Source organism: Lepus europaeus, chromosome 11 (genome assembly GCF_033115175.1).
Source record: "Lepus europaeus isolate LE1 chromosome 11, mLepTim1.pri, whole genome shotgun sequence".
In the NCBI taxonomy this organism is placed as follows: Eukaryota; Metazoa; Chordata; class Mammalia; order Lagomorpha; family Leporidae; genus Lepus; species Lepus europaeus.
The window spans coordinates 76,707,692-76,732,290 of record NC_084837.1 but is presented as its reverse complement, the minus strand read 5'-3'; the positions used below and the strand labels follow the sequence as shown (position 1 = coordinate 76,732,290).

General features: G+C 43.1%; 2 protein-coding genes across 5 annotated transcripts in view; both read left to right on the top strand.

Moving 5' to 3' along the window:
• The window catches only part of RAB27A (RAB27A, member RAS oncogene family), a 101,195-nt gene extending 97,443 nt beyond the window's left edge, over window positions 1-3,752 (top strand). For all 4 annotated transcript variants that reach the window (XM_062205963.1, XM_062205961.1, XM_062205964.1 and 1 more), the window contains one exon: window positions 1,522-3,752. In XM_062205963.1, the coding sequence (XP_062061947.1) occupies window positions 1,522-1,720 (199 nt within the window). In that variant the 3' untranslated portion in view covers window positions 1,721-3,752. The remainder of the gene's footprint in view (window positions 1-1,521) is intronic.
• Window positions 3,753-8,434: 4,682 nt separating this feature from the next.
• RSL24D1 (ribosomal L24 domain containing 1) lies at window positions 8,435-22,309 on the top strand. The gene is made up of 6 exons (XM_062204783.1): window positions 8,435-8,580; window positions 12,780-12,893; window positions 14,844-14,916; window positions 19,574-19,637; window positions 20,814-20,899; window positions 21,915-22,309. Exons 1-6 carry the CDS (start codon window positions 8,500-8,502, stop codon window positions 21,986-21,988), a joined length of 492 nt encoding a protein of 163 aa, XP_062060767.1. The 5' UTR covers window positions 8,435-8,499; the 3' UTR covers window positions 21,989-22,309.
• The last annotated feature ends 2,290 nt before the right edge of the window (window positions 22,310-24,599 follow it).

Sequence of the window (24,599 nt, the reverse complement as noted above, 5' to 3'; positions counted from 1 at the left end):
GCCTGCCTTTTTTTTTTTCATTTTTTTGTTTTAAATTTTTTATATAAAGGAATAAATTTCATGTATTGCATATATACAATTTTAAGAGCATAATGATAATTCACACCCTACCCTCGCTCCCACCATACCTCTTCCTTCCTTTCTTATTTTTTTTAATTTTTACAATGACATACTTTTAATTTACTTTATAATCACAAGCTTAATCCTCTACTAAATAAATAATTCAACAAGTAGTAAGTAGAAAAACCACTGCCCCTCAGGAGAATAGACAAGGGCTGTAAATAATAATTAAATTTCAAAATGTCAATTTCATTCATACTTTTTTTGGTATTCTGTATACTGGTTACCACAAATCAGGGAAAACTTACATTTGTCTTTTCGGACTGCTTTATTTCAGTAGCACAATAGTCTCCAGTTACATCCATTTTGTTGCAAAAGGCAAGATTTTATTGTTCTTTTACAGCTGAGTAATAGTCCATTGTGTGTGTGTGTGTGTGTGTGTGATCACAATTTCTTTATCCAGTCATCAGTTGATGGACATCTGGGTTGATTCCCGTGTCTTAGCTATTGTGAACTGAGCTGCTATAAACATGGGGGTATGGATTACTGTTTCATATGCTTATTTTATTTCCTTTGGGCAAATTCCCAGAAGTGGAGTGGCTGGGTCATATGGTAGATCTGTCTTCAGATTTCTGAGGAATCTCCGTGCTGACTTCCATAATGGTTGTACTAGTTTACATTCTCACGAACAGTGGATTAGTGTACTTTGCCCTACATCCTCACCAGGATTTGTTATTTTTTGATTTTTGGGTGATACCCATGCTACCTGGGGTGAGGTGAAACCTCACTGTGGTTTTTATTTGCATTTCCCTGAGGGCTGGTGAGCCTGGGCATCTTTGCAGGTGTCTGTTGGAAATTTGTATTTAATCTTTTGAAAAATGCTTATTCATATACTTAGCCCATTTCTTAACTGGATTGTTCGTTTTATTGTTTTTTTTTTAAAGATTTATTTATTTATTTGAAAGGCAGATTTACACAGAGGCAGAGAGAGAGACAGAGAGAGGTCTTCCATCTGCTGGTTCACTCCCCAGATGGCTGCAACAGATGGAGCTGGGCTAATCCGAAGCCAGGAGCTTCTTCCAGTTCTCCCGCATGAGTGCAGGGGCCAAGGACTTGTGCCATCTTCCACTGCTTTCCCAGGCCATAGCAGAGAGCTATATGGGAAGTAAAACAGCCAGGACTCAAACTGGCACCCATATGGGATGCCGGTATTGCAGGTGGTGACTTTACCTGTTGTGCCACAGCGCCGGCCCCTGTTGAGTTTCTTGAGCTTCTTTATAGATCCTGGATCTTCATCCTTTATCAGTTGTTGTCTTATATAGTTTTTAATGTATGCTGTGATGATGAAATATTTTTGTGATCTTATATATTTGTACTCATCCTCTTGTTTGAATTTTCAGAGGCAAAGGTCCCTATCCTTTCCCTTGCCATGATGTTACCTGAGTTCTCTCTGTTTTTCAGAATCCCCTACTTTGAAACTAGTGCTGCCAATGGGACAAACATAAGCCAAGCCATTGAAATGCTCCTGGACCTGATCATGAAGCGAATGGAACGGTGTGTGGACAGGTCCTGGATTCCTGAGGGAGTGGTGCGCTCCAATGGGCATACCTCTGCAGATCCGTTAAATGAAGAAAAGGAGAAAGGGTCATGTAGCTGTTGAAGCATCCAGTGAGCACCCACTAATTCCAGTGGCCCTTGTCTGTGACCTTCTCTGTAGCTGATACAAGGCACAGTGGAGATTGATAGGTGTCCTGTACAAACTGCTTCTCCCCATCCCCATTCAGCTATCTATTTGGTATATAGTTTCAAAGTTAATTTGCTGCAGCTTTGTAGATACTTCTTTAAGATTCAGGCTGAGAGGAGAAATTTTTCACATAGCCAAAAGTGCCTTAGAAAACCTTAGCCCGTGGCATTAGATTGTTCAAGCGTTTAGGATTTTGTTGCCATGGAACGTATATCATATTTATGATATAGAAAGACTAAGCTGCCATCACCTGCCTTAATATAGATAGCCCATTTAAGATCTTACATGCAATTATAGAATTTTCAGTCTTGATTTCAAAATTGAAAACCACTGGTGACCTTTCAACTTCCATCCGGACGACTTAAGTGTTAAATAAGAATACACACACACATCGGTTCAATGTCTTTGTGTATTAATTGAATGTCAGCATTTCCTTTAACATGAATATAGGAAGAATAGTGATCTAGACCCTGAAGAAGCTAGACTGAGCAATTGTGTGCTCACTGTGCCTTTCCATTGGTGGCAAAGGGATTGGAGGTGAGGTGGGGGTGGCTTGACATAGTATGTGCAGCTGCCCCCCGGGTTCCTAGCTCCCTACATTGTTCCACTGCCCACAAGGTGATAGAAGAGTCAGGGACCTGGATTCTGCAGCTTCGTTTACTTGCACTTGGCCTGGTGCTGGCCACGTCTGAACATAGCTGGTGCTTACGCTGAAGTTATCTGTGATAAGTAAACATTTTTTTCCCTCCTATTTATGATACTTGTCTAGCAAGCTTAGACTGCATTTTCAGTTATCTTGTTAATTACGAATCTTCTGCTTCATCATCAGGTTCTATATTGTTGATATTTGTAATTTTCTTTATTTTCCCGTTGGTGGAATGGATGGAGATTTTAATGACTTCATGGCTGTGCTCTTGGTGGAAGATAGATGTTTGTATTTAAGCAGTCGCGTTTGTACTCGTGTTCAATATAAGGAAAAGAAGTGTACTACATTCCTATTTTTCATTGAGACCATGGGTATTCACTGTACTCGCTGGGTCTTGCCAAGGTCATGTGTTTTGCTATATCGCCAAAATGCTTTCATACCAGATTCAAGACGGTTTGAAAGATGCTTCGTGAAAGTTGTTTGTGAAGTTCAAAAGCATTTCATTGAAAGGAAAATTATTATTTATTAAAGGGATTTAAGTGGAGTAGATTAGAATTTCTAGGAGGCTTAATTGCTGTTTAGGAAGAAATGCCACTCATTATAATTTCAATAAATGTGTTTTGTAGCAACAAGAATTTGGCAGTACTGTAATTAGAAAAATACAAGTGTGATGGAAAAGTGTTACTTTTACCTGATAATCTTCAGATGGCTGTCATGTTTTTTGCTGCTGGCTTTCTGTGCCTGTTAACAAACTTGGCCATGTTTACCAAGATTTTATATATTTGTCCTTGAAATTAGGGCTTCTTTTAAATACCAAAGAAGTCATTGAGGTCTAAGCATTTGGATTGTGTATTCTAGGGAAGAAAAGATTCAGACTGGTCAAGGGCAGGTTCATAATTACATTAACAGTGCCTTCTAAAGTTTTCTTAAGACTCTAGTGGATGCATCCCAATTTTATAGCCACAGATCAGGGCGTATTTTATATGATCTATTTGTATAATTAGCAAGTACATAATGTGGGCATGGTTGAGTTTTTGTGAACCAAATGAGTAATTAGCTAGATTCCATTGACCTTAACTATATACTATTACATGTATAGTTGACATAGTGTACACCTAAGACCTGTCTATAATTATTGAAATAAATAATCTATATTCTCTTAGGAAATCATTTGTTTGAAGTGCCGTATTTTTATGTGTTGATGTATTTTTCTATTTACAAGCCTGTGTAGAAATGAAGTGTATGTATCTTAAATGAATCTTGTGCCAATTCAGCTATAATAAAAAAGTGGTCTAATCATTCGAGTTTGTGTGTCAATATAACTTCATTTCCCATCGCTAGAACATTTCGTGGGGCTGCCTTGTGGTACAGCAGGTTCAGCTGCTGCCTGCAATCCTGAGGTCTCATATGAGCAGTGGTTCAGGTCCCAGCTGCTTCACTTGTGATGCAGCTTCCTGCTAATGCGCCCGGGGGAGCAGTGAAAGATGGCCTACGTGCCTGGGCTCCTGCCACCCATGTGGGAGTTCCAGATAGCGCCAGCTTCCTCACTTTGTCCTGGCCCATTGTGGCCATCTGGGGAGTGAACCAGCAGATGGAAGACCTCCCCCTGTCTCTCCCTCTCTGTGGGTCTGCCTTTCAAATAAATAAATCTTTTAAAGAAAGCATTTGAACCAGAGATTGTCGTGGTAAAGGAAACTAGATTCAGGGACCTGGATTGCAGATGCTCACGGAGGGGCCAGCCTCCTGGTGATGCCACATTCCCGGGAAAGGGTAATTCAAAATGTTACAAAATATTTACATACCTGGTGTTGTGGGAAGTGTCCTACCAGGCAGTCTCAAAGAAAGCAGGAATGGCTAGGGCTTGAACTAAGAGACAGTGCAAGAGACATCAGGAAGATGCGGTGGCTGACTGGATGGGGAGGGGGTTTGTGGAGAGATGGCTTTTCTCCCCGTATTTCCTACTTCTGTTAGCCTCACTCTTCTGGGACACGCTGGCCTCTAGAGAGGGATTGGTGTGTTCCTGCCTTAGGGCTTTGGCATTTGCTCTTCCCTCTGTCTCAAGTGCCGGTTATCTGTATCTTCAGAACACCTTTGCCACATATCAGGACTGTTCAAATGTCTACCTTATGTAAAACAAAACAAACAAAAACCAGTCACTCCCTTTCATGGCCTCAACCAGATTGTCACTGTTTGGCCTGTTACCCCACATTGCTCTCCTCCATGTAATTCTTCCCTGCTTGGTATATTTCTAGGTTTGCCACCATCCACTAAGATACAAACTTCATGAGGACAAGGTCTTAGGAAGTTTTCTTCAAGTTTTTAAAAATTTATTTATTTATTTACATTAAAGAATTACAGAGAGGTGGGGGGGGGGTGTTTTATTGTTCTATCCATTGATTCACTCTCCAAATGACTGCAATTGTTGGCCAGGGCTGAGCTGATCCAAAGCCAAGAGCCCGGAGCTTCCTCCAGGTCTCCCACGGGGGTGCCAGGGTCCAAGGACTTAGGCCATCTTCCACTGCTATCCCAGGCCATAGCAGAGAGCTGGATCAGAAATGGAGTGGCTAGGACTCTAATCACTGCAGGCGGCGGCCCCCTCAAAACTGTTTTGCCACCACCTAGAAAAGGGCCTGGCACACAGGTGGTAGTCAAGTGCTTGTTGATTGAAGGCTGCATGGGCAGCAAGTCAAGGGAAGGTGTTTTCAAAATAGGGCTTACTATTCATATTTAAGGAAGAAGGAGTTGGCTGGCTCTGTGGCTCACTAGGCTACTCCTCCGCCTGCAGCACTGGCACACCAGGTTCTAGTCCCGGTCGGGGCGCCAGATTCTGTCCCGGTTGCCCCTCTTCCAGGCCAGCTCTCTGCTGTGGCCCGGGAGTGCAATGGAGGATGGCCCAAGTGCTTGGACCTTGCACCCGCATGGGAGACCAGGAGAAGCACCTGGCTCCTGGCTTCAGATCGGCGCAGTGCCAGCCGTAGTGGCCACTTGGGGGGTGAACCAATGGAAAAAGGAAGACCCCCCTCTCTCTCTCTCTCTCTCTCTTACTGTCTAATTCTGCCTGTCAAAAACAAAACAAAAAGGAAGAAGGAGTAGAAACTGAAAATGAAAACAGCACCAGAAACGTTTAGGGAGGGTTAGAATAGCCACTGTGGAAAGCAGGATGGAGATTTCTTAACAAACCAGAAATGTAACTGCCGTGGGATCAAGGAGTCCCATTGCGAGTATACAGCCCAAAGACATGAATCACCGTGTCGGGAAGACGCCTACTCTGGCACGTTCATCACAGCAGTCTTCACAACAGCCCAAGTATGAAATCAACCAAGGTGTCCACCGTCAGATGGATGGATAAAGAAAATATGGTGAGCCGGCGCCGTGGCTTCTGCTGTGGCCTGGGGAAGTAGTGGAGGATGGCCCAAGTCCTTGGGCTCCTGCACCTGCATGGAGACCTGGAAGAAGCTCCTGGCTCTTGGCTTCAGATCTGTTCAGCTCTGAACCGTTGTGGCCATTTGGGGAGTGAACCAGTAGATGGAAAACTCTCTCTCTCTCTCTCTGTTTCTCCTTCTCTCTGTCTGTATCTCTGCCTCTCAAGTAAACAAATCTTAAAAAAAAAAAAAAAGAACATGTGATAACATTTGCACAATGGAAAAACATTCAACTATAAAAAAGAATGAAATCCTGTCATCTGTGGCAAAGCGAATGGAACTGGAGAAGCTATGCTGAGTGAAATCAGCCCGACAGGCAAATATTACATGTTGTCTCTTTTATGTGGGAGATAAGATTAAAAGAAAAAGCAACTTAAGCTGAGCACAGAATGTTGATTACTACAGGCTGGGAGGTTTAGGAGAGAGAAAAGGAGTTTGGATAAATAACAGGGAAGCTGGGTGTGATTCATTAATTGTGACAAATATACTAATATATGTTTTAGGGGAAATTGGGGGAGGGGCATATGGGAACTCATATTGCTACCTTACAATTTTTTGTTTTGTAAATATAAAATTAATAAAATATTCATATAAAAATTAAAATAGTGTTTAGAAAGGCTCACATATAATAGGTCCATATTGGTTTGTTAGGAGGAAGTCTGAGAAGTACATTCTGACCTTTTAAAGTTTTTTTTTTTTAAGATTCATTTATTTATTTGGAAGGTAGAGTTACAGAGAGAAGGAGAGACAAAGAGATAGAGAATCTTCCATCGGCTGGTTCACTACCCAAGTGGCCACAATGGCCAGAGGTGAGCTGAGCAGAAGCCAGGAGCTTCTTCCCTGTTTTCTGCATGAATGCTGATTCCCAAGGGCTTGGACCATCCATCACTGCTTTCCAGGTGCCTTAGCAGGGAGCTGGATCCGAGGCTTAGCAGCTGGGACTCCACATGGGATGCAGGTGTCACAGGCAGCAGCTTTACCCACTGTGCCGCAGGGCAAGCCCCAGCCTTTTGAGGTTGATGTCAAAATGCCTAACAGTCTGTTGAAGAAATACTCCAGAAATATTTCACTTGGCATTTTTATAAACTAGAAATATCTATAGGTTTTCTGTTTTTGGGCATATGAATCCTTGTGCAACTGGAAAACTTTCTCATTATAAAATACTTACAGCTGGGGCCTGTGCTGTGGCCTCAGAAGCTAAGCCACCGTCTGCAGCACCTGCATCCCATATGGGCACCAGTTCAAGTCCTGGCTGCTCCACTGCTGATTCAGCTCCCTGCTAAGGTGCTTGGGAAAGCAGTGGAAGATGGCACAAATCCTTGGGCCCCTGCACCCACATGGGAGACCCAGAGGAAGCTCCTGGCTTTGGATCGGCCCAATGCTGGCTGTTGTGGCCATTTGGGGAGTGAACCATTGGATGAAAGACCTTCCTCCCTCTGTCTTTCCTTCTCTCTCTCTATCTCTGCTTTTCAAATAAATAATAAATACTTAAAAAAAACCACTTAGAGCTAGATAAAATATAACATGCACATTTAAAAAAAGATTTACTTATTTATTTGAAATTCAGAGTTACAGCAAGAGAGAGAGTTCTTCCTCCACTGGTTGACTCACCAAGTGGCTGCAACAGCCAGGGTTGGGCCAGGCTCCAGGAGCCAGGAGCTTCTTCCAGGTCTCCCACATGGGTGTAGGAGCCCAAGCACTTGGGCCATCTTGCACTGCTTTCCCAGGTGCATTAGCAAGGAGCTGGATCAGAAGTGCAGCAGCCAGGTCTTGAACCAGCCCTCATATGGGATGTGAGTGTCCTAGGCAGTGGTTTACCCCATTGTGCCACAGCAGCAGTCCCAACACAAGCATTTTTAAATTTACTGTTGCTTTCTTAAGAAGGTAAAGGAAATAACCTAAGACCACCCCTCCCTGCCCAAGCAGGCAGCAGCAACAGAGGCAACTTAAAAATTAGTTAATGCTGAATGTGGTTTGCTTTTGGTTTCGTTTTGCCACCAGTAGTAATCAGGATGCCTGGTTTTAATGGCTACACATAATTAAAAGACAAAACCTCAGGCTTGATAGGGGGTAGGGTATTGCAGCTAACTCTGTCAATACCCAAACACAAAGCCAGAACCTAGTCTTTGTCCTTAGTCTCTTATGACAACTTGTAACCACAAATCTGTGCTTCGATGGGTCTGAGTTCAAATTCATACTATTTAATTTTTCCATGAATAATCCAAGGTGTTAACCTAAAGAAGTGATTTGCTTTGAATTACTCTCTATAAGTAAAACAAAAATCTTTTCAGAGAGAACATCTCTACATAGGCCTTACAGGATTCCTACAGAAAAATCCTTCTATGATTGAGCGCACAAATTCTAATTAAAACACATTCCTTCCCAAAGGCGGCCAGGCCTAGTCTGCGGCTCTGCGCCTGCGCCGGACGGCAGCGCTGTTGCCCGCCCGGCCTCTAGGAGGCGCTATCACGTTTGGATCCAGTCTTCTTGGCCGGCAAGACTGGAAGGTGCTTGTCTTTTCCGGGTTGGGGCCGGGGTCGGGGAGGAGAATCACTTCCTGTGGCCGGGCTACGTCACTTCCTCTCGGGCTAGGCCGTTTGGTCCGTGGGTACCCACGCGGATTCAGCATGCGGATCGAGAAGTGTTACTTCTGTTCGGGGCCCATCTACCCCGGCCACGGCATGATGTTCGTCCGCAACGACTGCAAGGTGCGGCGGCCGAGGCCAGCGTGGCGGTGGACGCCGGCTCTGGCCCGGGTTCTCCGTCCTGTTCCTGGGGCCCTGGCCTGTCTCGTGTTCGGGGAGGCTCTCATTGCTGGTGTCTGAGCGCGGCTGGGGGCCGGACCACCCTTGGGCGGGGTTCGCAGAGACGAGTCAGGAGCGAGCCCGGCCCGCGCCGCCGGGAAGCCTGGCTCTCTTGTAGGACAGCTTGGTCCCCCCTGTACGAGGTTCAGATTGTTGAATGCACTGTTGTTGGGCGCATGCCCAGTCAGGCGTTCCGCAGGTCCCCGTCCATCGAGAGAAGACGTGGTCGTGTCCACAGTGTGAAGAAGTGGTTAGAGGAGTGGCCGGTGACTTCCCGGTAGAGCTGGGCGTTAAAGTTGCGAGAGGGGAGCCGGGGAGGGTTGCGGATGAAAAGTCCCAGAACGGAGGTGATGTTTACTCTGTGTGTTAGAGAGAGAGGAGAGGGCACTCTAGGTGGGAGGAAAAATCAAGTTTGAGCTGCGGCACGGGACGGAGCTGTTACGTCTCCGAGTAAGAGAATGGGTTGTAGCTGTCGTTAGAGGCGTGGGGAAGTGCCAGGAATGCGCGTGTAATAAGCCTGTGTGTTTTTCATGGAATGCGTAACAAACACATACATCTAGCTATGCAATTTAGTTGTGAAGACTTGGAGTGTAATCTCTCATATCAGAGTGGAGCCCCTTCCTGCGCTTCCGTAACGTGTTTCTCCGAATTTGAGCTCTTCTGACTTACAGGGCGCTTGTTAAAAATACAGATTGCGCGTTTATACCAGATCTGTTGAGTTGCAGTATCTGTTTAGCGAAGTTATTTTTACACCCTTACGAATTACCATTCCCGCTTCGTTACCTTGTATCTCTTATTGACCAAAGGCGGGCATATTAAATTGCGAGCAGGGAATCTTGCTGAAAACTGTGTCTGGGAACTTGCACGAATGTCCAGGAGATCTTGAACACTTGTTGTCAGGAACGTGATACAATTGCAGTTCTCGTCCAACACTGCGTGTCAGCAGGGTGTTGGAGTTCGAGCTGCTTAGAGCTGGCTGTGGATTCGGTAGACATAGTGGAAGTTCGCATTGCTGAGAACGTCTGTGTTGCTAGCAGGGACAGTGTCGGATTGGCAAGGAGTCGACTATCTGAGTTGACAGGGAGGGTGGGGAGGGGAGGGAGGGGGCATCTGAAGACGTGCAGCTCTAACAAAGAGCACCCATCTCTTCTAAACTGCTGGTGATTGTCACCTGTACACCTTAGCTCCCACTGCGTGGGGAATTCCTGGTTGCACCCAACCGTGGGCCTGCTCAGAATTTACTTTTACCTTTAATCCTTTTGCTGTCTGAATTAATACAACCCTCACGTGCCTAGAATTGTGAGAACCAGTCCGTCTTTCCCCGTTTGTTTAATTACCAAGCCCTGCCCGTTCTGCCTCAGGACAGGACAGGACAGAGCCCCCTTGGCTCTGATGAGGACGAGGCATTTTTCTCTTTTCTGTCCTCCTGCCTTTACCAGAGCTCTTGACACTGTCTTGCATAGACACCTCTCGCTTTCCTAAGGTAACTTTTGCATGGTAGAGTCACTGCTAATGCTCATATGAAGCTGTTTCAAAAATTTTGTGGAAGTGGAACAGGTAGATTTATTTCCGCGCAAAAAGTTGAAATCTGTGCATACAAGGGGACTTCAAAATATTCGTGGAAGATGCATATTTGGAAAGACTGCATGGATTTCACAAACCTTTTGTGTTGCACTTTTAATTTCATTTTCCCATGACTTTTTGTAGTACCCTTGTATTTTTACATATTTTGTAAGCGGGAAAAATACATACAGCCTGGTTAAGACTAAAGTATTTGTCAAATGAGTTGAGCAAGAAGAATTCGAAGGACTCGAGGCTAAAGTGAGAGGCTGGTTTGTGTGCATGTTGAGGGTGCGGGTGGTGGAGGCCGAGATGGAAGGGTGCTTTCTAAAAAAGTCTGTGTTCTATATGTAGTGCTTGAAGTTCCCCGTAGGGCAAAGTACATAGGAAGTGAAAAGAATTTTGATCTGTGCTATATACAGAGGTTTATTTAGTTTGAAATATTTATACTGTTTTTTCTTTTAAAGATTAATTTATTTATTTGAAAGGCAGAATTACGAAGGGAGAATGAGAAGTCTTTTGCTGGTTCATCCCCTAAATGGCTGCAGTGTCTAAGTCTGGGCAAGGCCAAGGGCAGGAACCAGGGACTCCATCTGGGTCTCCCATGTAAGTGGCATGGGCCCAAGTCACTGGGTCTCCAGCTGCTTTCCCAGATGCATTAGCGGGGAGCTGGATTGGAAGTGGAGCAGCTGGGACTTGAACTGATGCTCACGTGGATGCCAGTGTTTCAGACAGTGGCTTAACCCACTGTGCAGCAATGCTGGCCACTCCTGTTCATTTTTCTAAAAAAAATTTGCTAGATTTATAGAGAGAGAGGGAGAGAGAGAGAGGGAGAGAGAGAGAAAGAGAAGTAGAAAAATCTCCCATCCACTATTTCACTCGCCATTGCTGCAACAGCTGGTGTTGGACTGTAAGTTGAAGCAGGTAGCAGGGAACTCAGGTGGGTAGCAGGAATTCATTTACATGAGGCATCACTGGCTGTCTCCCTAGGTGTGCATTAGCAGGAAGCTGGAATGGGAGTGGAACCATGTCTGGAACCCATGCACTCCAGTATGGGATGTGGGTGTCCCAAGTGGTTTCTTTATCTCTATGCCAAACGCTTGCCCTAATATTGTCCATTTTAACCTATTTTTTTTAGTTATACCTTCTAAGTGTGATAATTCAACTCAATTTCATTTACCAAGGTTCATAAAATCTAAAGAATTGCTGTTTGTCTTCACATTTCCTCCAGTCATATACGCAAATTGCAGAGTATTCTATTACCCGGTAAAATGATGTACTTTAAACTTACAAGTCTTCATAAGCCATTTCAGGAACACATTGAAACATCAAGTTGTAAATTAGCACTGTTAAAGGGTCACATCTTTTGGAATGATGGTGAAGAATTAAAGTAGTTTTTGCTGGTAGACTTGAATAAGTATTTTAGAAAACAAATCTCTTGTCAGTTTTAGTTGCCTTTAGGATTATTTTATGCTTTTAAGAAGGGTGGAGGGTCTGGTGCTGTGGTGTAGCAGGTAAAGCTACTGCCTGCAGTGCTGCCATCCAAATGGGCACTGGTTCAAGTCCCAGATGCTCCACTTCCGATCCAGCTCTTAGCTATGCCTGGGAAAGCAGTAGAACATGGCCCAAGTCCTTGGGCCCCTGCACCTGCGTGGGAAGACCCGGAGGAAGCTCCTGGCTCCTGGCTTTGGATCAACGCAGCTCCGGCCGTCGTGGCCAATTGGGGAGTGAACCAGTGGATGGAAGACCTCTCTCTCTGCTCTCTCTGCCTCTCCTCTGTGTAACTCTTTCAAATAAATAAATAAATCTTAAAAAAAAAAAAAAAAGATGGAAAGAATCAAAGGAGGTTTCAGAACAGTTGTTTGAAACTTGTATCCTCATTGAAGCATACAGAAAGTGAATTTTGGGAATTATCTTGAATTAAGAAGGCACTTAATGATTTTACTTAAAATGATTTCCTTTTGTTTAATTCATTATATGACTTTACTGTTACTCTGAAAATGATGAGTAGTTTTTTAAAAAAAAAAAACAAAAAACAATTAGTTATTTGAATGGCAGGGGAGAGAGAGTGATCGAGATCCAACTGCTGGAGCCGGACCAGGCCAAAGCCTGGAGCCAGGAACTCAATCCCGGTTTCTCACATGAGTATCAGGAACCCAAGTACTTGAGCCATCATCTCCTGCCTCCCAGAGGGTGCTTTAGCACAAAGCTGGAATCAGGACTGGAGCAGGGATTCGAACCCAGACACCCCCGATACGGTGTGCAGATGTCTCAGATGACATCTTAACCACTGCCCAGTGCCTGCTCCCTAATGAGTCGTTTTTAATCACATTTCAGGGCTCTTACGTAGTTGGGATGATGTTTGAAAGTCAAAAAGTTTCAGTCTTCTCATAACAAGCTATGTCTCACACATTTCTCAGCGGTGTTTTAAGTAAAAGGAGTTGTGAATGAGAATCATTGTTGTTCCTTAGAAGTTTTGTCCGATGGGGTAACATTCTATGATAGAAAACTTTAACTTTGATTTTTCTGTATTTTTCTTGTAGGTGTTCAGATTCTGCAAATCCAAATGTCATAAAAACTTTAAAAAGAAGCGCAACCCTCGCAAGGTCAGGTGGACTAAAGCGTTCCGGAAAGCAGCTGGCAAAGAGCTTACAGTGGTGAGTGCAGTCAGCTCTCGTATTAATTTCGGCTGGGTCAGACGATGTGTTCTGATGAACCAAAGCAGGACTTGCGGTAACGAGATGGGTGAGTGCTTCTGGTGCTTTTACATTTGGGTGTAGAAATGCTCTCATTCTCCCATGATCCTGCAAAACAAAGTTCTGTAGGGTTCTGGAAAGGGGAGAACATTTCTAATCCAGCTTTGTGAAAGTGATTTTTGCTTATTCTACAAAAGCTATTTTTAGCACTTGGAAAGAAAGCGGAAAATCATTTTAATGGATTGATTGAGGTGAAGGTGGAAGTTGGTGCTCAAGGATTTTGAGAGGGAGCTATGAAGTTCATTTAAGGATTCCTGAACAGCAGTGAGGGCTCTGGTAGGGTCTGTAATGGACTCATTGATCAGGTGCTAGACTTCCATAGCAGGACTTGAGTCTGAGGGTAGAGAAAATAGGAGGAAAAGTAGGAAGCGCAGCGGTGAGGGAGTTCCGTGGGGTAAGCCCCCAGGATCATGTTGGTGTTATTGAATTGATGTCAGGATCTGTGAGGCTTGTCTCTGTGTGATCCCGTAAGAGGAGGAGGTGGGAGGCAGAGTTTTAAATGATGTCCTCCTTCCATGGGTTTCTCTGCCCCCCAAGGCCATCCCCTCGGTCTCTGCTCTCTACTGCTCTGTGCTCTGTCTACCAGCACTTGCCATGAGGGCCTTTCCTGGCCTCCTTGACTAGAGAGCTGCTCCATGAAGGTGGAGAATACAGTCTGACAAGATGCAAGGCCACATTGCAGTTCTTGTCACACAGGTGATTCTCAGCTGCATGAGAAGCAGCACGGCACCTGACATGTAAGAGGCAGGCGTGAAGAAAGCATGAGCATGCTGCGCAGTCATTTGCTGCTTGCTGTTTACCTTGGTGGTGCTGAGGTTATTGTGATCTGAACAGAGGTGTGTGTATGCAAACGAAATAGCCAAGTATGCATCAGTCCTGTTCCATGTGACGGTGTCAGATAGCTAATACCTGTTGTTTTTCCCGGGTGGTTTTGTGTATTTGAAGAAGAATAAACGTTGGTCATTAACTCTCGGAATACCAGCTAGTAGAAATGGCATCGACGTTTGGAGAGGACCTGAAGACATGCAGGCTGAGCTTAGATCCTGGAAAGCAGCACCGTATTTATTTGAAGTTGTGTCTTTTCATACATTTTTGCTATAGCAGGCATTTAGGTTGAACCATAAGAAATTCTTGGTGTTTGACCCCTTTGGGATGTGAGAAATGGTGATTTCATATGGTTTAACCTCGTAAGAAGTTTTCTGGCTGTCAGTCTTACCTGGGAGGGCAAAGAGGAGAAGAGCCTTTTTCAGTTTATTTATCATCCCCATGATTGTTACATGCCTGCCCTCTCTCAGAGTCACCTGTCTATAGTCATGTTTTCAGTACAGCTGTGTGTGCGGAGGAGAAGGTTGAAAACTATGCTTTTATACTTCCCTGAGATCACTCTGAGGGGTTTCTTAGTTGTGCATGCTCAGAACTCTCGTGAAAAGGAGGGTGGGTTTGTTTTTTTTTTTTGACAGGCAGAGTGGACAGTGAGAGAGAGAGACAGAGAGAAAGGTCTTCCTTTCCATTGGTTCACTCCCTAAATGGCCGCTACGGCCAGAACTATGCCGATCCGAAGCCAGGAGCCAGGTGCTTCTCCTGGTCTCCCATGCAGGTGCAGGGCCCAAGGACTTGGGCCATCCTCCACTGCACTCCCGGGCCACAGCAGAGAGCTGGACTGGAAGAGGGGCAACTGGGACAGAATCCGGTGCCCCGACCAGGACTAGAACCAGGGGTGCCGGCGCCGCAAGGCGGAGGATTAGCCTATTGAGCCGCGGCACCGGCCAAAAGGAGGGTGTTTTAAGAGATACTTATTTCTGCCTGTCTTAAAAGCGTACCACTCTCACCCACCTCTGCTTCCTCTTACAGGATAATTCATTTGAATTTGAAAAACGAAGAAATGAACCTGTCAAATACCAGAGAGAGCTGTGGAATAAAACTAGTAAGTCACAGGGAACACTGGGACTATTCCAGAGAACTTGGTTTGAGTTATTTTTGTAATTTGAAATGTTGGCTTGTTTAAATATGATTTTTTCTTGCTTCACCTTTATTCTTTTATCCTTATTTAAAAATTCTGTTGAGTTTGTGTCTTTTATTATAAGCTGATCCAAATTCTGTTCAGAACTGGTCAGTGTGCTCATCATAAAATAATGTAATTATGAGGCTGGATACTACTTCATGTTCCCACACAGAGTTGTAAAGACACAAAAATATACTCCAAACCCAAGAAACTTTTTAAGAGTTTAGATCGTTTAGTTTAGGGATATAAACTGCATAAGTAGTCTGTGTACTTTATAAAATTTCGTGCTTTTTTTTTTTTTTTTTTTTTTTTTGACAGGCAGAGTTAGACAGTGAGAGAGAGACAGCAAGGTCTTCCCTTTTCTGTTGGTTCGCCTCCCAAGTGGCTGCTACGGCCGGCGCGTTGTGCTGATCCGAAGCCAGGAGCCAGGTGCCTTCTCCTGGTCTCCCATGCGGGTGCAGGGCCCAAGGACCTGGGCCATCCTCCACTGCACTCCCAGGCCACAGCAGAGAGCTGGACTGGAAGAGGAGCAGCCGGGACAGAATCTGGCGCCCCAACCGGGACTAGAGCCTGGGGTGCTGGTGCCGTAGGTGGAGGATTAGCCTAGTGAGCCGCGGCACTGGCCTTTTTTTTTTTTTTTTAAATAAGAGATTTATTTATTTGGGGACAGCATTGTGGCATAATGGGTTAAGCCACTGCCTGCACCAATGCTGGTTCAAATCCTGGCTTGTCTACTTCCCACCCAGCTACCTGCTAATGCGCCTGGGAAAAGCAGCAGAGAATGTGGGCCCCCTGGCACCCACATGGGAGACCTAGAAAAAGCTCCCAGCTCTGGGCTTTGGCATGGCCCAGTCCTTGCTGTAGCTGCCATTTGGGGAGTGAACCAGCGGATGGAGGATCTCTCAGTCTCTCCAACTTTCCCTCTCTCTGTAACTCTGCCTTTCACCTACTCAATAAATATTTTATTTGGTTGATTATATTTGATATTTATTGAGTTGAAAGGCAGAGTTATAGAGAGAAGGGGAGAGACAGAGATCTTCATCTGCTGTTCATTCCCTAAATTGCTGCAATGGCAGGGGCAGGGACCCACGCCCTTGGGCCATCTTCTGCTGTCCTCCCAGACACTTTTTAGCAGGGAGTTGCATCCAAAGTGGATCAGCCGGGACTTGAACCAGCACTCATATGGATGCTGTTTTGTGACTTTGCTGTGTTTCTTTAAAAATAAAGCATTCAGCATGGAAGGGGATCGTCACAGGTTTCCTGAGGGAACTTCTAAGTGCTTGACTTGGATAAAAATGAAGTTAGAGGCTACAACAATTAAAAGCAGTAATATCCGGCTTTTGTCTTTTATTCCTAAAGTAGGCAGAGGCTTTAATGAAAAATGTCCCATGTGTAATAAAATTTAGTCCCTTGAGCTAGTTTCGTGGCGTGTGTTGGAGCCCCCACCTCCCTGGCCCCTCCTCCCCCCTTGGCTTTTCGTCTCCCATGGCCACCATTGAGCAGTGTCTGGTGTTGAGTGTGAGGGTGATAGGCCACAGTTCCATAAACCTTAGCACTCTCCTGATGGTCATAGCAGGGTGTCACTTTCAGTACATTTTCCCTGTCATTCACAATTCTTCAGGAGAGGAGTTGGAAATGTTGTGGATCTTTGTAGTGCTGATGGGAGAAAGCTGTGTCTTCCTGGGCCATGTGCAGAAACCAGAGTCCAGACTTGAAATTGCCCTGTCCACGAATCCCTAAGTATTCCTATCCCTATCCCTAGGTATTCCTTCACTGCCCCTTGTTTTCTTCTGCCTGCCTGCTTTTACTTTCCTGTTTTTTTTTTTTTTTTTAATTCTTTTTGGTCTGTTTAAATAAGGGCCTCCCTTTCTGTTTTGTAGTTAAGAGGAAGATTAATTTCTGAGAAGCAGTTGATTTTACTGGGTTTAATTTAGTAAAGAAATAACATTGATTCAATTTCAAGGATTTACAAAGAGGTTTATAACTTTGTAGAATTCTTAAGTTGATTTTTTAAAAAGATTTATTTTTTTATTTGAAAGAGTTATAAAGAGAGATAGAGACAGAGAGAGTGATCTTCCATCTGCTGGTTCACTCTGCAAATGGCCACAAAGGCCAGGGCTGGGCCAGGGACTTCATCTAGGTCTCCCACGTGGGTGCAGGGTCCCAAGGACTTGGGCCATCTTCCAGTGCTTTCCCAGGCTCATTAGCAGGGAACAGGATCGGAAATGGAGCATCCAGAACTCCAGTTGGTGCCTATATGGGATGCTGGCATTGCAGGCTGAGGCTATAACCCACTGGCGCCACAGCGCTGGCCCCTTAAATTGATTCTAAAGGCACTCTTGCCAAGGACATTATTGGAAAGTCTTTAAGTTTAGCTTCTGGACCACATTCAGTTTATTACATTTTTGACTTTTGTTTTATTTTTGTTTTTAGTACTTGAAGATAGCAACTCCAAATCATTTTTACATTTTTAAGATTCATTTTTATTTGAAAGGCAAAATGGCAGAGAGAAGGAAAGGCAGAGAGAATTCTTTTTTTTTTTTTTTTGACAGGCAGAGTGGACAGTGAGAGAGAGAGACAGAGAGAAAGGTCTTCCTTTGCTGTTGGTTCACCCTCCAATGGCCACCGCAGCTGGCGCGCTGTGGCCGGCGCACCGCGCTGATCCGAAGGCAGGAGCCAGGTGCTTCTCCTGGTCTCCCATGGGGTGCAGGGCCCAAGCACTTGGGCCATCCTCCACTGCACTCCCTGGCCACAGCAGGGAGCTGGCCTGGAAGAGGGGCAACCGGGACAGAATCCGGCGCCCCGACCGGGACTAGAACCTGGTGTGCCGGCGCCGCAAGGCGGAGGATTAGCCTAGTGAGCTGCGGCGCCGGCTAGAGAGAATTCTTCCATCTGTTGGTTCACTCCCGAATTGGCTGCAAAAGATGGGCTGGACCAAGTTGAAGCCAGGAGCCTGGAACTCCATCCTGGTCTTTCATATAGTTGGGAGAGGCCCAAGTACTTGCGGCGTCTTCTGTTTCCCTTGCTCATTAGCAGTGAGCTGGATCAGAAGCAGAGAAGCTGGGACTTGAGCTTGTGCTCTGATGTGGGATACTGGCATCGCAGGTAGCTGCTGAAATCTGCCGCACCATAGTGCTGTCCCCCATTTTTACATAAATCGTAGTTACTTTATTTTTGGTCTGATTTCAGTTGGTGTTGAGATTAAGTGGCCATCTCATTTTAGTTGTATGTTGATATTCAGTTCCTGTGGTCCTCCATGCAGTTTTCATATGATTTACATTGCTCATGAAAAATAGTGCTGTGGTCTGTAAGACCTTAGAGGTGGTGGTCTCTGCAGTTCTTAATGCGTTTGTTAAGCATTGCTGGTGGCCTACAAAGGTGAACAAGTTTAGATGCATTCTAGCCTTTCCTTCTGCTACACTGTTCCTGTTGTGGTCGCTGGTTCAGGTTTTGTTACAGAGTGTCATTCCCTAGCCCTACTCATTTATACATCTACCTTCTCTAAGAATCTGCTGTGTTGATTTTTGTCCTGAGAAGACTCTGTTATCCTTTTGTATTGGGATCCTAAAAATAGATTTTTTAAAAGGAGATTTGCTGAATAGACAGTGTGAGAGTCTTAAAATCGTTTTCTGCTGTTTTACACAATTAACAGATATGTGTGTCAGGCTGTTCCAGATATATATATATTTCTTCATGTACCACCATGGTTAGTCTGAATTGAGTTGTCCTGTGAATGCTACATAGCTGCTGGGTTTTGAAGACATAATATGAAAAAAGGTGTAACATACTGGATTTTTAAATGTCGATTCCTATTAGAATGACAATACTGTGGACGTGTTGGGTTAAACAATATATTGTTAAATTTATTGTTTATTTATTAAACAATTATATTTATGCATGTAATTATATATTAATATATTAGCAAATATAATTTCTACCTTTTCCTTTTAGTTTTAAAAGTTACTAGACAATGTAAAATTACACACATAGTTTGTCTTTGTTGGGTGGTACTGGTGTTGCTCTGAGGCTCTAGAGCGTAGTTGGTCTCGGCTCCTATGTAGCCGAAGTTCCTGTAGATAGTTTCTAAGATAATTGGATCCTGGTGGCTGAGGATATGGCAGTATTGATTGACTGGTCCATTCTACCAGCATTCACCATGTGCCAGTGGATCCTAGGCACTTGAAGAAAAAGTACCATTGACCAGGGAGGTGCTGTCTTTATTTATGGAGATTACAAGGTGAGCATGGTATTAGTTGCCTGTAATCCATGTTCTCAGCGGAAGAAAATTTGAAATCACTGGACTGGTTTAAAGTAGAAAGAAATTTTAACAGCAGTAAAGACATTTGCAAGATAAAAGTTAGAGATATAGTATTTATGAAAGAGAAAATTGATAATGATGTCAGCCCAGAGTGCATGCCTTCAATGGTAGGAATTGTTTTGACATTGATTTTTTTTTTTTTTTCACTTAAATTCATTCTGTACCAGAATGCTAAAGAAATATTTGTTAAAGCTCTTTCTGGTTGTAATCTTACTGCTTGCATGTAGATAAATTTACTAACTTTTATGAATTTTTTTTTAGTTGATGCAATGAAGAGAGTTGAAGAGATCAAACAGAAACGCCAAGCTAAATTTATAATGAACAGGTATGAATATTTGGAGTAACTTCTGGAAAAATTATAATTATTAGTAGATATCAAGAGATATCAGTTTTGTTTTTTAACTTTTTATTTTGGCATAGCTTCAAATTTTCAAAAACCTTGAAACAATAGCATAAAGACCTCATGTATGTTAGCATTTTACCACATTTACATACAGTCCTTGTTGCCATGTGTAGAAAGTTGAAGACAATGCTCTTCCTTCCTAGGTATACTTAAGTGTCTGTATCTTGAAAATAAGAATTTTTCCTGTACAAACACAGAAAATTTATTAAAGAAAAGAAATATCTATGCAATGCTAATGTTATACAGACCTCGTGTACATTTCACCACTTGTTCTAATAATGTTTTTCGTAGCTACAGAAAACTCTGGAACATGCATTGTACTTTGTTGCCATATCTTTCCAGGTTTTTTTAATCTGGACAGTTTGTCATCTTTTCTTTCTTTGTTTTCCATGACTGACATTTTTGTAAAGTGGAGGGCAAGGTATTTTGTGGAATGCTCCATAACTTGAGTTACTTTGAAAATCCTGGGTCTGTTGTGTGCTTACAATTACTGAATGATCAAAAAATTTATATAAACCAAACAGTGTTATTTATTAAGAAAATATGTGGGCACTTTAATAATTAGAGGTTGTATGACGTAGTAGAGGACTGTTCATAATAGACATTGATCTCTGAGATTTGCTGATTGTTTTAGTCATATCTTTTGCTTACTCAGCAAATATATATTGAATGTCCCCCCTCCCCCCATTTTGTGCCAGACTAGCCACAGGGATACAGTGAATGTACAAGTTGGTAGTATTGGTATCCTGTTTAAGGTAACTGGGAACTAGAAAATCAGTTTGAATTTGAGTCATTAGGGTAGAAAATGTCCTTCTGTAAGGGCTCAATGGATGACTTTACCTTAAATTTAGATGGCAAAGTTCACCACTTGCCATTTGGGAATAACTTGAGAGAATAGACAGTCTCTGGTCACTAGGTCTTGATGCTCCTGCTTGTGGGGGCGGTGGGGGAGTGAGGGAGCAGAAGGAAAGCTATTTACTTCTTATTTCTCATCTGTGTGGCTAATTTCATTCATAAAATTTGGTAGCTATATTGTGAATAGTGTATCTAAGGAAGTTTTAGTAACTGGAATTTTGGCTTTGGTGTGTTCTGTTCTAGATTGAAGAAAAATAAAGAGCTACAGAAAGTTCAGGACATCAAAGAAGTGAAGCAAAACATCCATCTTCTCCGGGCCCCTGTTGCAGGTAAGTCCTGCATTGCAAAGTAGAGAGATGAGAATTTCCGTTTTTGTCTGTGTAACTTGGTACCAGCTGACTTACTTCAGGGTATTTTTCTCCTAAATGTTATTTCTTCTAGTACATTTATGATGTGACTTGGCTTAGAAAAATGTAATTTGTTCAGTGTTCTTTCCAGTTGCAGCTGATTTGTTGTATTTGGTGTTTTTTCCTTTCATCTGATCCTGTTTTCCATAAAATATCTCTCCAAGTTAAAATGGTTTAAGTAGTAATTTCATAGTTGAATTTTTCCTCCTGCTTGTTTTGATTAAAGGATACTGTTTTCTCTTTGTGGCCCTCAAACTTACATTGGATATTGGAATTACGTGGAGATACTAGTATAAATGCCAAGTCCCAGGCCCTTCAAGTCTGGGCCCTTGTTGCGTTAGTAGCTCTGTAGCTGATTCTGAGAGTAAGGTTTGAGGACTACTGTTTTATGTTGAAGCCTTCTCTGTTGCTTATGTAACTTTGGAGTGGCTGCCCATTTGGACAGTAGTTCATGTGCATAGTTTGTGAGGTGCTTTCTAGCACCATCCTTTTACCCTGTCGACTTTAGTTACTGTAATTTACCTGTGCAGAGTACTTGACCCTTAGTAAACGTCTGTTTCTGCAGCTGCATGTCACGTACAAAAGGTCTGTGTAAAAGTCCTACCTAGGTTCTTTTTGTACCAAATTTTATTAAAAAAAATAGACAAAATTCTTGGCATATTCATTTCATGTGTAGATTCATACTTCAAAAGCAGTGGGGGGGGGTCATCTTATTTTTCGGTCTCCCTCTTTGAAGCAGATATTACAGAGTTAAGAAAGAGGGACCCTAAATCCATGTGGCTTTAGTTCAGATTTCAGCTCTTTGAGTTACTCTAATACTGAGTGATCTCAAGTGAATGTGAGTTTCTTAGAAATGACTAACATACTCTAAAACAGTCAAAAATTTTGCAAGGTCACATCATGTTGAATTGACTACATTTTTTATTTTTATTTAAAGGCAAAGGAAAGCAGCTGGAAGAAAAAATGGTACAACAGCTACAACAGGATGTGGACATGGAGGATGATTCTTAAAAATGTGTGCGTTTGAAAATCTCCTTTGGAGACTTAGGACTTGTTAAATTATTGACATGTATTTTACAGAAGGTCACTCAAATGAAAGGTGATTAAAAATACATCTCCTACACGGCCATCTGCAGAACATCAGATTATGGATGGTAGATGGTGTCTCCATGTGAAGTCTTCCTTGATAGATGTGTTTATGTAAAGAATGAAAATTTTCTTTTTAAATACAGAAATGAATTGTGGCACCAGGAGCATTTGTGTAATAATTAATTATAAAAATTCATGGAAAAGGATATATAAAATAAAATTTTATTTGCAGTAAAATATTCCTTTTACTCATGTTTTAAAAGTGGGGCTATAAGTATAACTTCACAATTTATATAACAATCTCAAATGATATCTTTTGATTGTGGTATTTCCAGTTTGGGTTTGTTAGCATCTGAGAAGAGCATAATGGATTAGTATAGTGAAATCTGATTCCACTGCACTGCCTTGACCTAGTTTAACAGTTCTCATGGGTGGTTGTGGATGTTGGGGATAAGAGCTGAATAATCTGCCAGGGGTGGTGCTGTAGAATTTCCACTTTGAAGAATACTTTGATTCCTGGTAGAATAAGGATTGATTTTATAGCTTAACAATACTGTGGAAACCGGAATTCTGGTGCCTTTTAAAATTTGTTAGGTAGTTTTTTTCTAATAAGTACCTAATTGCTTTTGAGAATTAATGGGTATGGGGCCAGTGCCAAAGCACAGTAAGTTAATCCTCCACCTGCAGTGTCGGCATCCCATATGAGCACCGGTTCTAGTCCCGGCTGCTCCAGCAAGTGCACAGTGGCTCCTGTTGTTGACCCAACAAATTGACACTCTAGTTTATGGCGCCAGTAACCACCCTAGGCTCTCGTCATGAGTTGCCAAGTCTATGGAAGCCTTCCAAGTTCGCCGACTCTGATCATATTTAGACAAGGTCATAGTCAAAGTGGAAGTTCTCCCTTCAGAGAAAGGCACCTCCTTCTTTTTTTTTTTTTTTAAGGGAAAGGGTTTATTGGGGAACACCCAACAGACCGGAAAGCTGATTCCAGCCAAGACTGGGAGAAAAGTCACTCATCTTTTGTAGGTAGAGGGCTTTGTAGACAAATTTTGAACAATTATACAGCATCAAGTGGGGAAGAGGACCATCAGTACACACAGGTTGGGAGTAGAGCCATTGGTGGTAGAGTAGAGGTTATGATTACAAAGAAATGAGGCCCAAGTGCGCTAGAAAAGGGTCTAGAACAAAGGACAGAGTCATTATTAGAGGAGCTAAGAAAGGTGCTGTCTAAGCTACAATTAAGTGTTCTGATTGAGAGGCAAATAGAACCTGACAGAAGGGGCTTGATAATAATCTGTTGGGCTTTAGGCCTTGTAAGAGGCCCAGACCTATCTATCTCTTCACATGGGGTACATCCTAAGGGAGGTGTGAACCTTCTAGGGGAAGGCACTCTGTTGACTTTCATTACTTAGCTCGCCTGGGAGGAGAGCTGGCCAGGTAAAGGCAGGGGGCATCTCTAACAAGAAATTTACAGTTCTGCCTGCAATGTTGCTGACTCTACTTGGTCATCCCCTCAGCTGCGGTGGTAATTCTACCTCTTAAATAAATGAATAAAATCTTTAAAAAAAAAATTAATGGGTAGGTGGGGCCGGTGCTGTGGTGGGTAAAGCTGCCGCCTGCAGTGCCTTCATCCCATATGGGCACCGATTTGAGTCCCAGCTGCTCCACTTCTGATGCAGCTCTCTGCTGTGGCCTAGAAAAGCAGCAGAAGATGGCCCATGTTCTTGGGCCCCTGCACCTGCATGGGAGACCCAGAAGAAGCTCTTGGCTTCAGATAGGCCCAGCTCCGGCCGTTGTGGCCAACTGGGGAGTGAACCATCAGATGGAAGACCTTTCTCTCTCTGCCTTTCCTTCTCTCTGTGTAACTCTGACTTTTAAGTAAATAAATAAATCTTAAAAAAAAAAAAAAAAAAAGGTAGGATATCCATCCATTATTTATGCATAAAATAAAACCATTACTGAAGGGTCTACATTTTTGTTATTGAAAGATATTAAACAAAGGTATGATGTATCTATTACCTGAATGAAAATAATTTACAAATACTGTTTAAGTAGGAGATATTTTTAAAAAGGAGAAATACATATTTCTTGTTTGTGTATTTTTACATGATTTTACAACTGCAAGTGTGTTAGGTATATTAATTGACAGTTGTATATGTTTTTAGGTTATTATACTTTATAAATTCTTAGGGCTATTTATAATTTTAAAATAATGGCTAGTTTTTAATTTCAGTGTTAGATTTTTTTAAAAAGATTTATTTATTTGAGAAGAAGAGTTACAGACAGAGGGAAGGAGAGAGAGAGAAAGGTCTTCCATCTGCTGGTTCACACCCGAGATGGCTGCAGTGGCCGGAGCTGGGCCAAACTGAAGCCAGGAGCTTCTTCTGAGTCTCCCACGTGGGTACAGGGGCCCAAGCACTTGGACCATCTTCTGCTTTCCCAGGCTGTTAGCAGAGAGCTGGATCAGAAGTAGAGCAGTTGGGACTTGAATGGCACCAATATAAGATGCTAGCCCTGCAGGTGGAGGCTTAGC

Coding starts and splice junctions, on each gene's coding strand:
- RSL24D1 (XM_062204783.1), top strand. CDS start 8,500: ATGCGGATCGAGAAGTGTTACTTCTGTTCGGGGCCCATCTACCCCGGC. Junction 8,581..12,779: donor TCGTCCGCAACGACTGCAAG/GTGCGGCGGCCG, acceptor TTTTTCTTGTAG/GTGTTCAGATTCTGCAAATC. Junction 14,917..19,573: donor AGAGCTGTGGAATAAAACTA/GTAAGTCACAGG, acceptor ATTTTTTTTTAG/TTGATGCAATGAAGAGAGTT.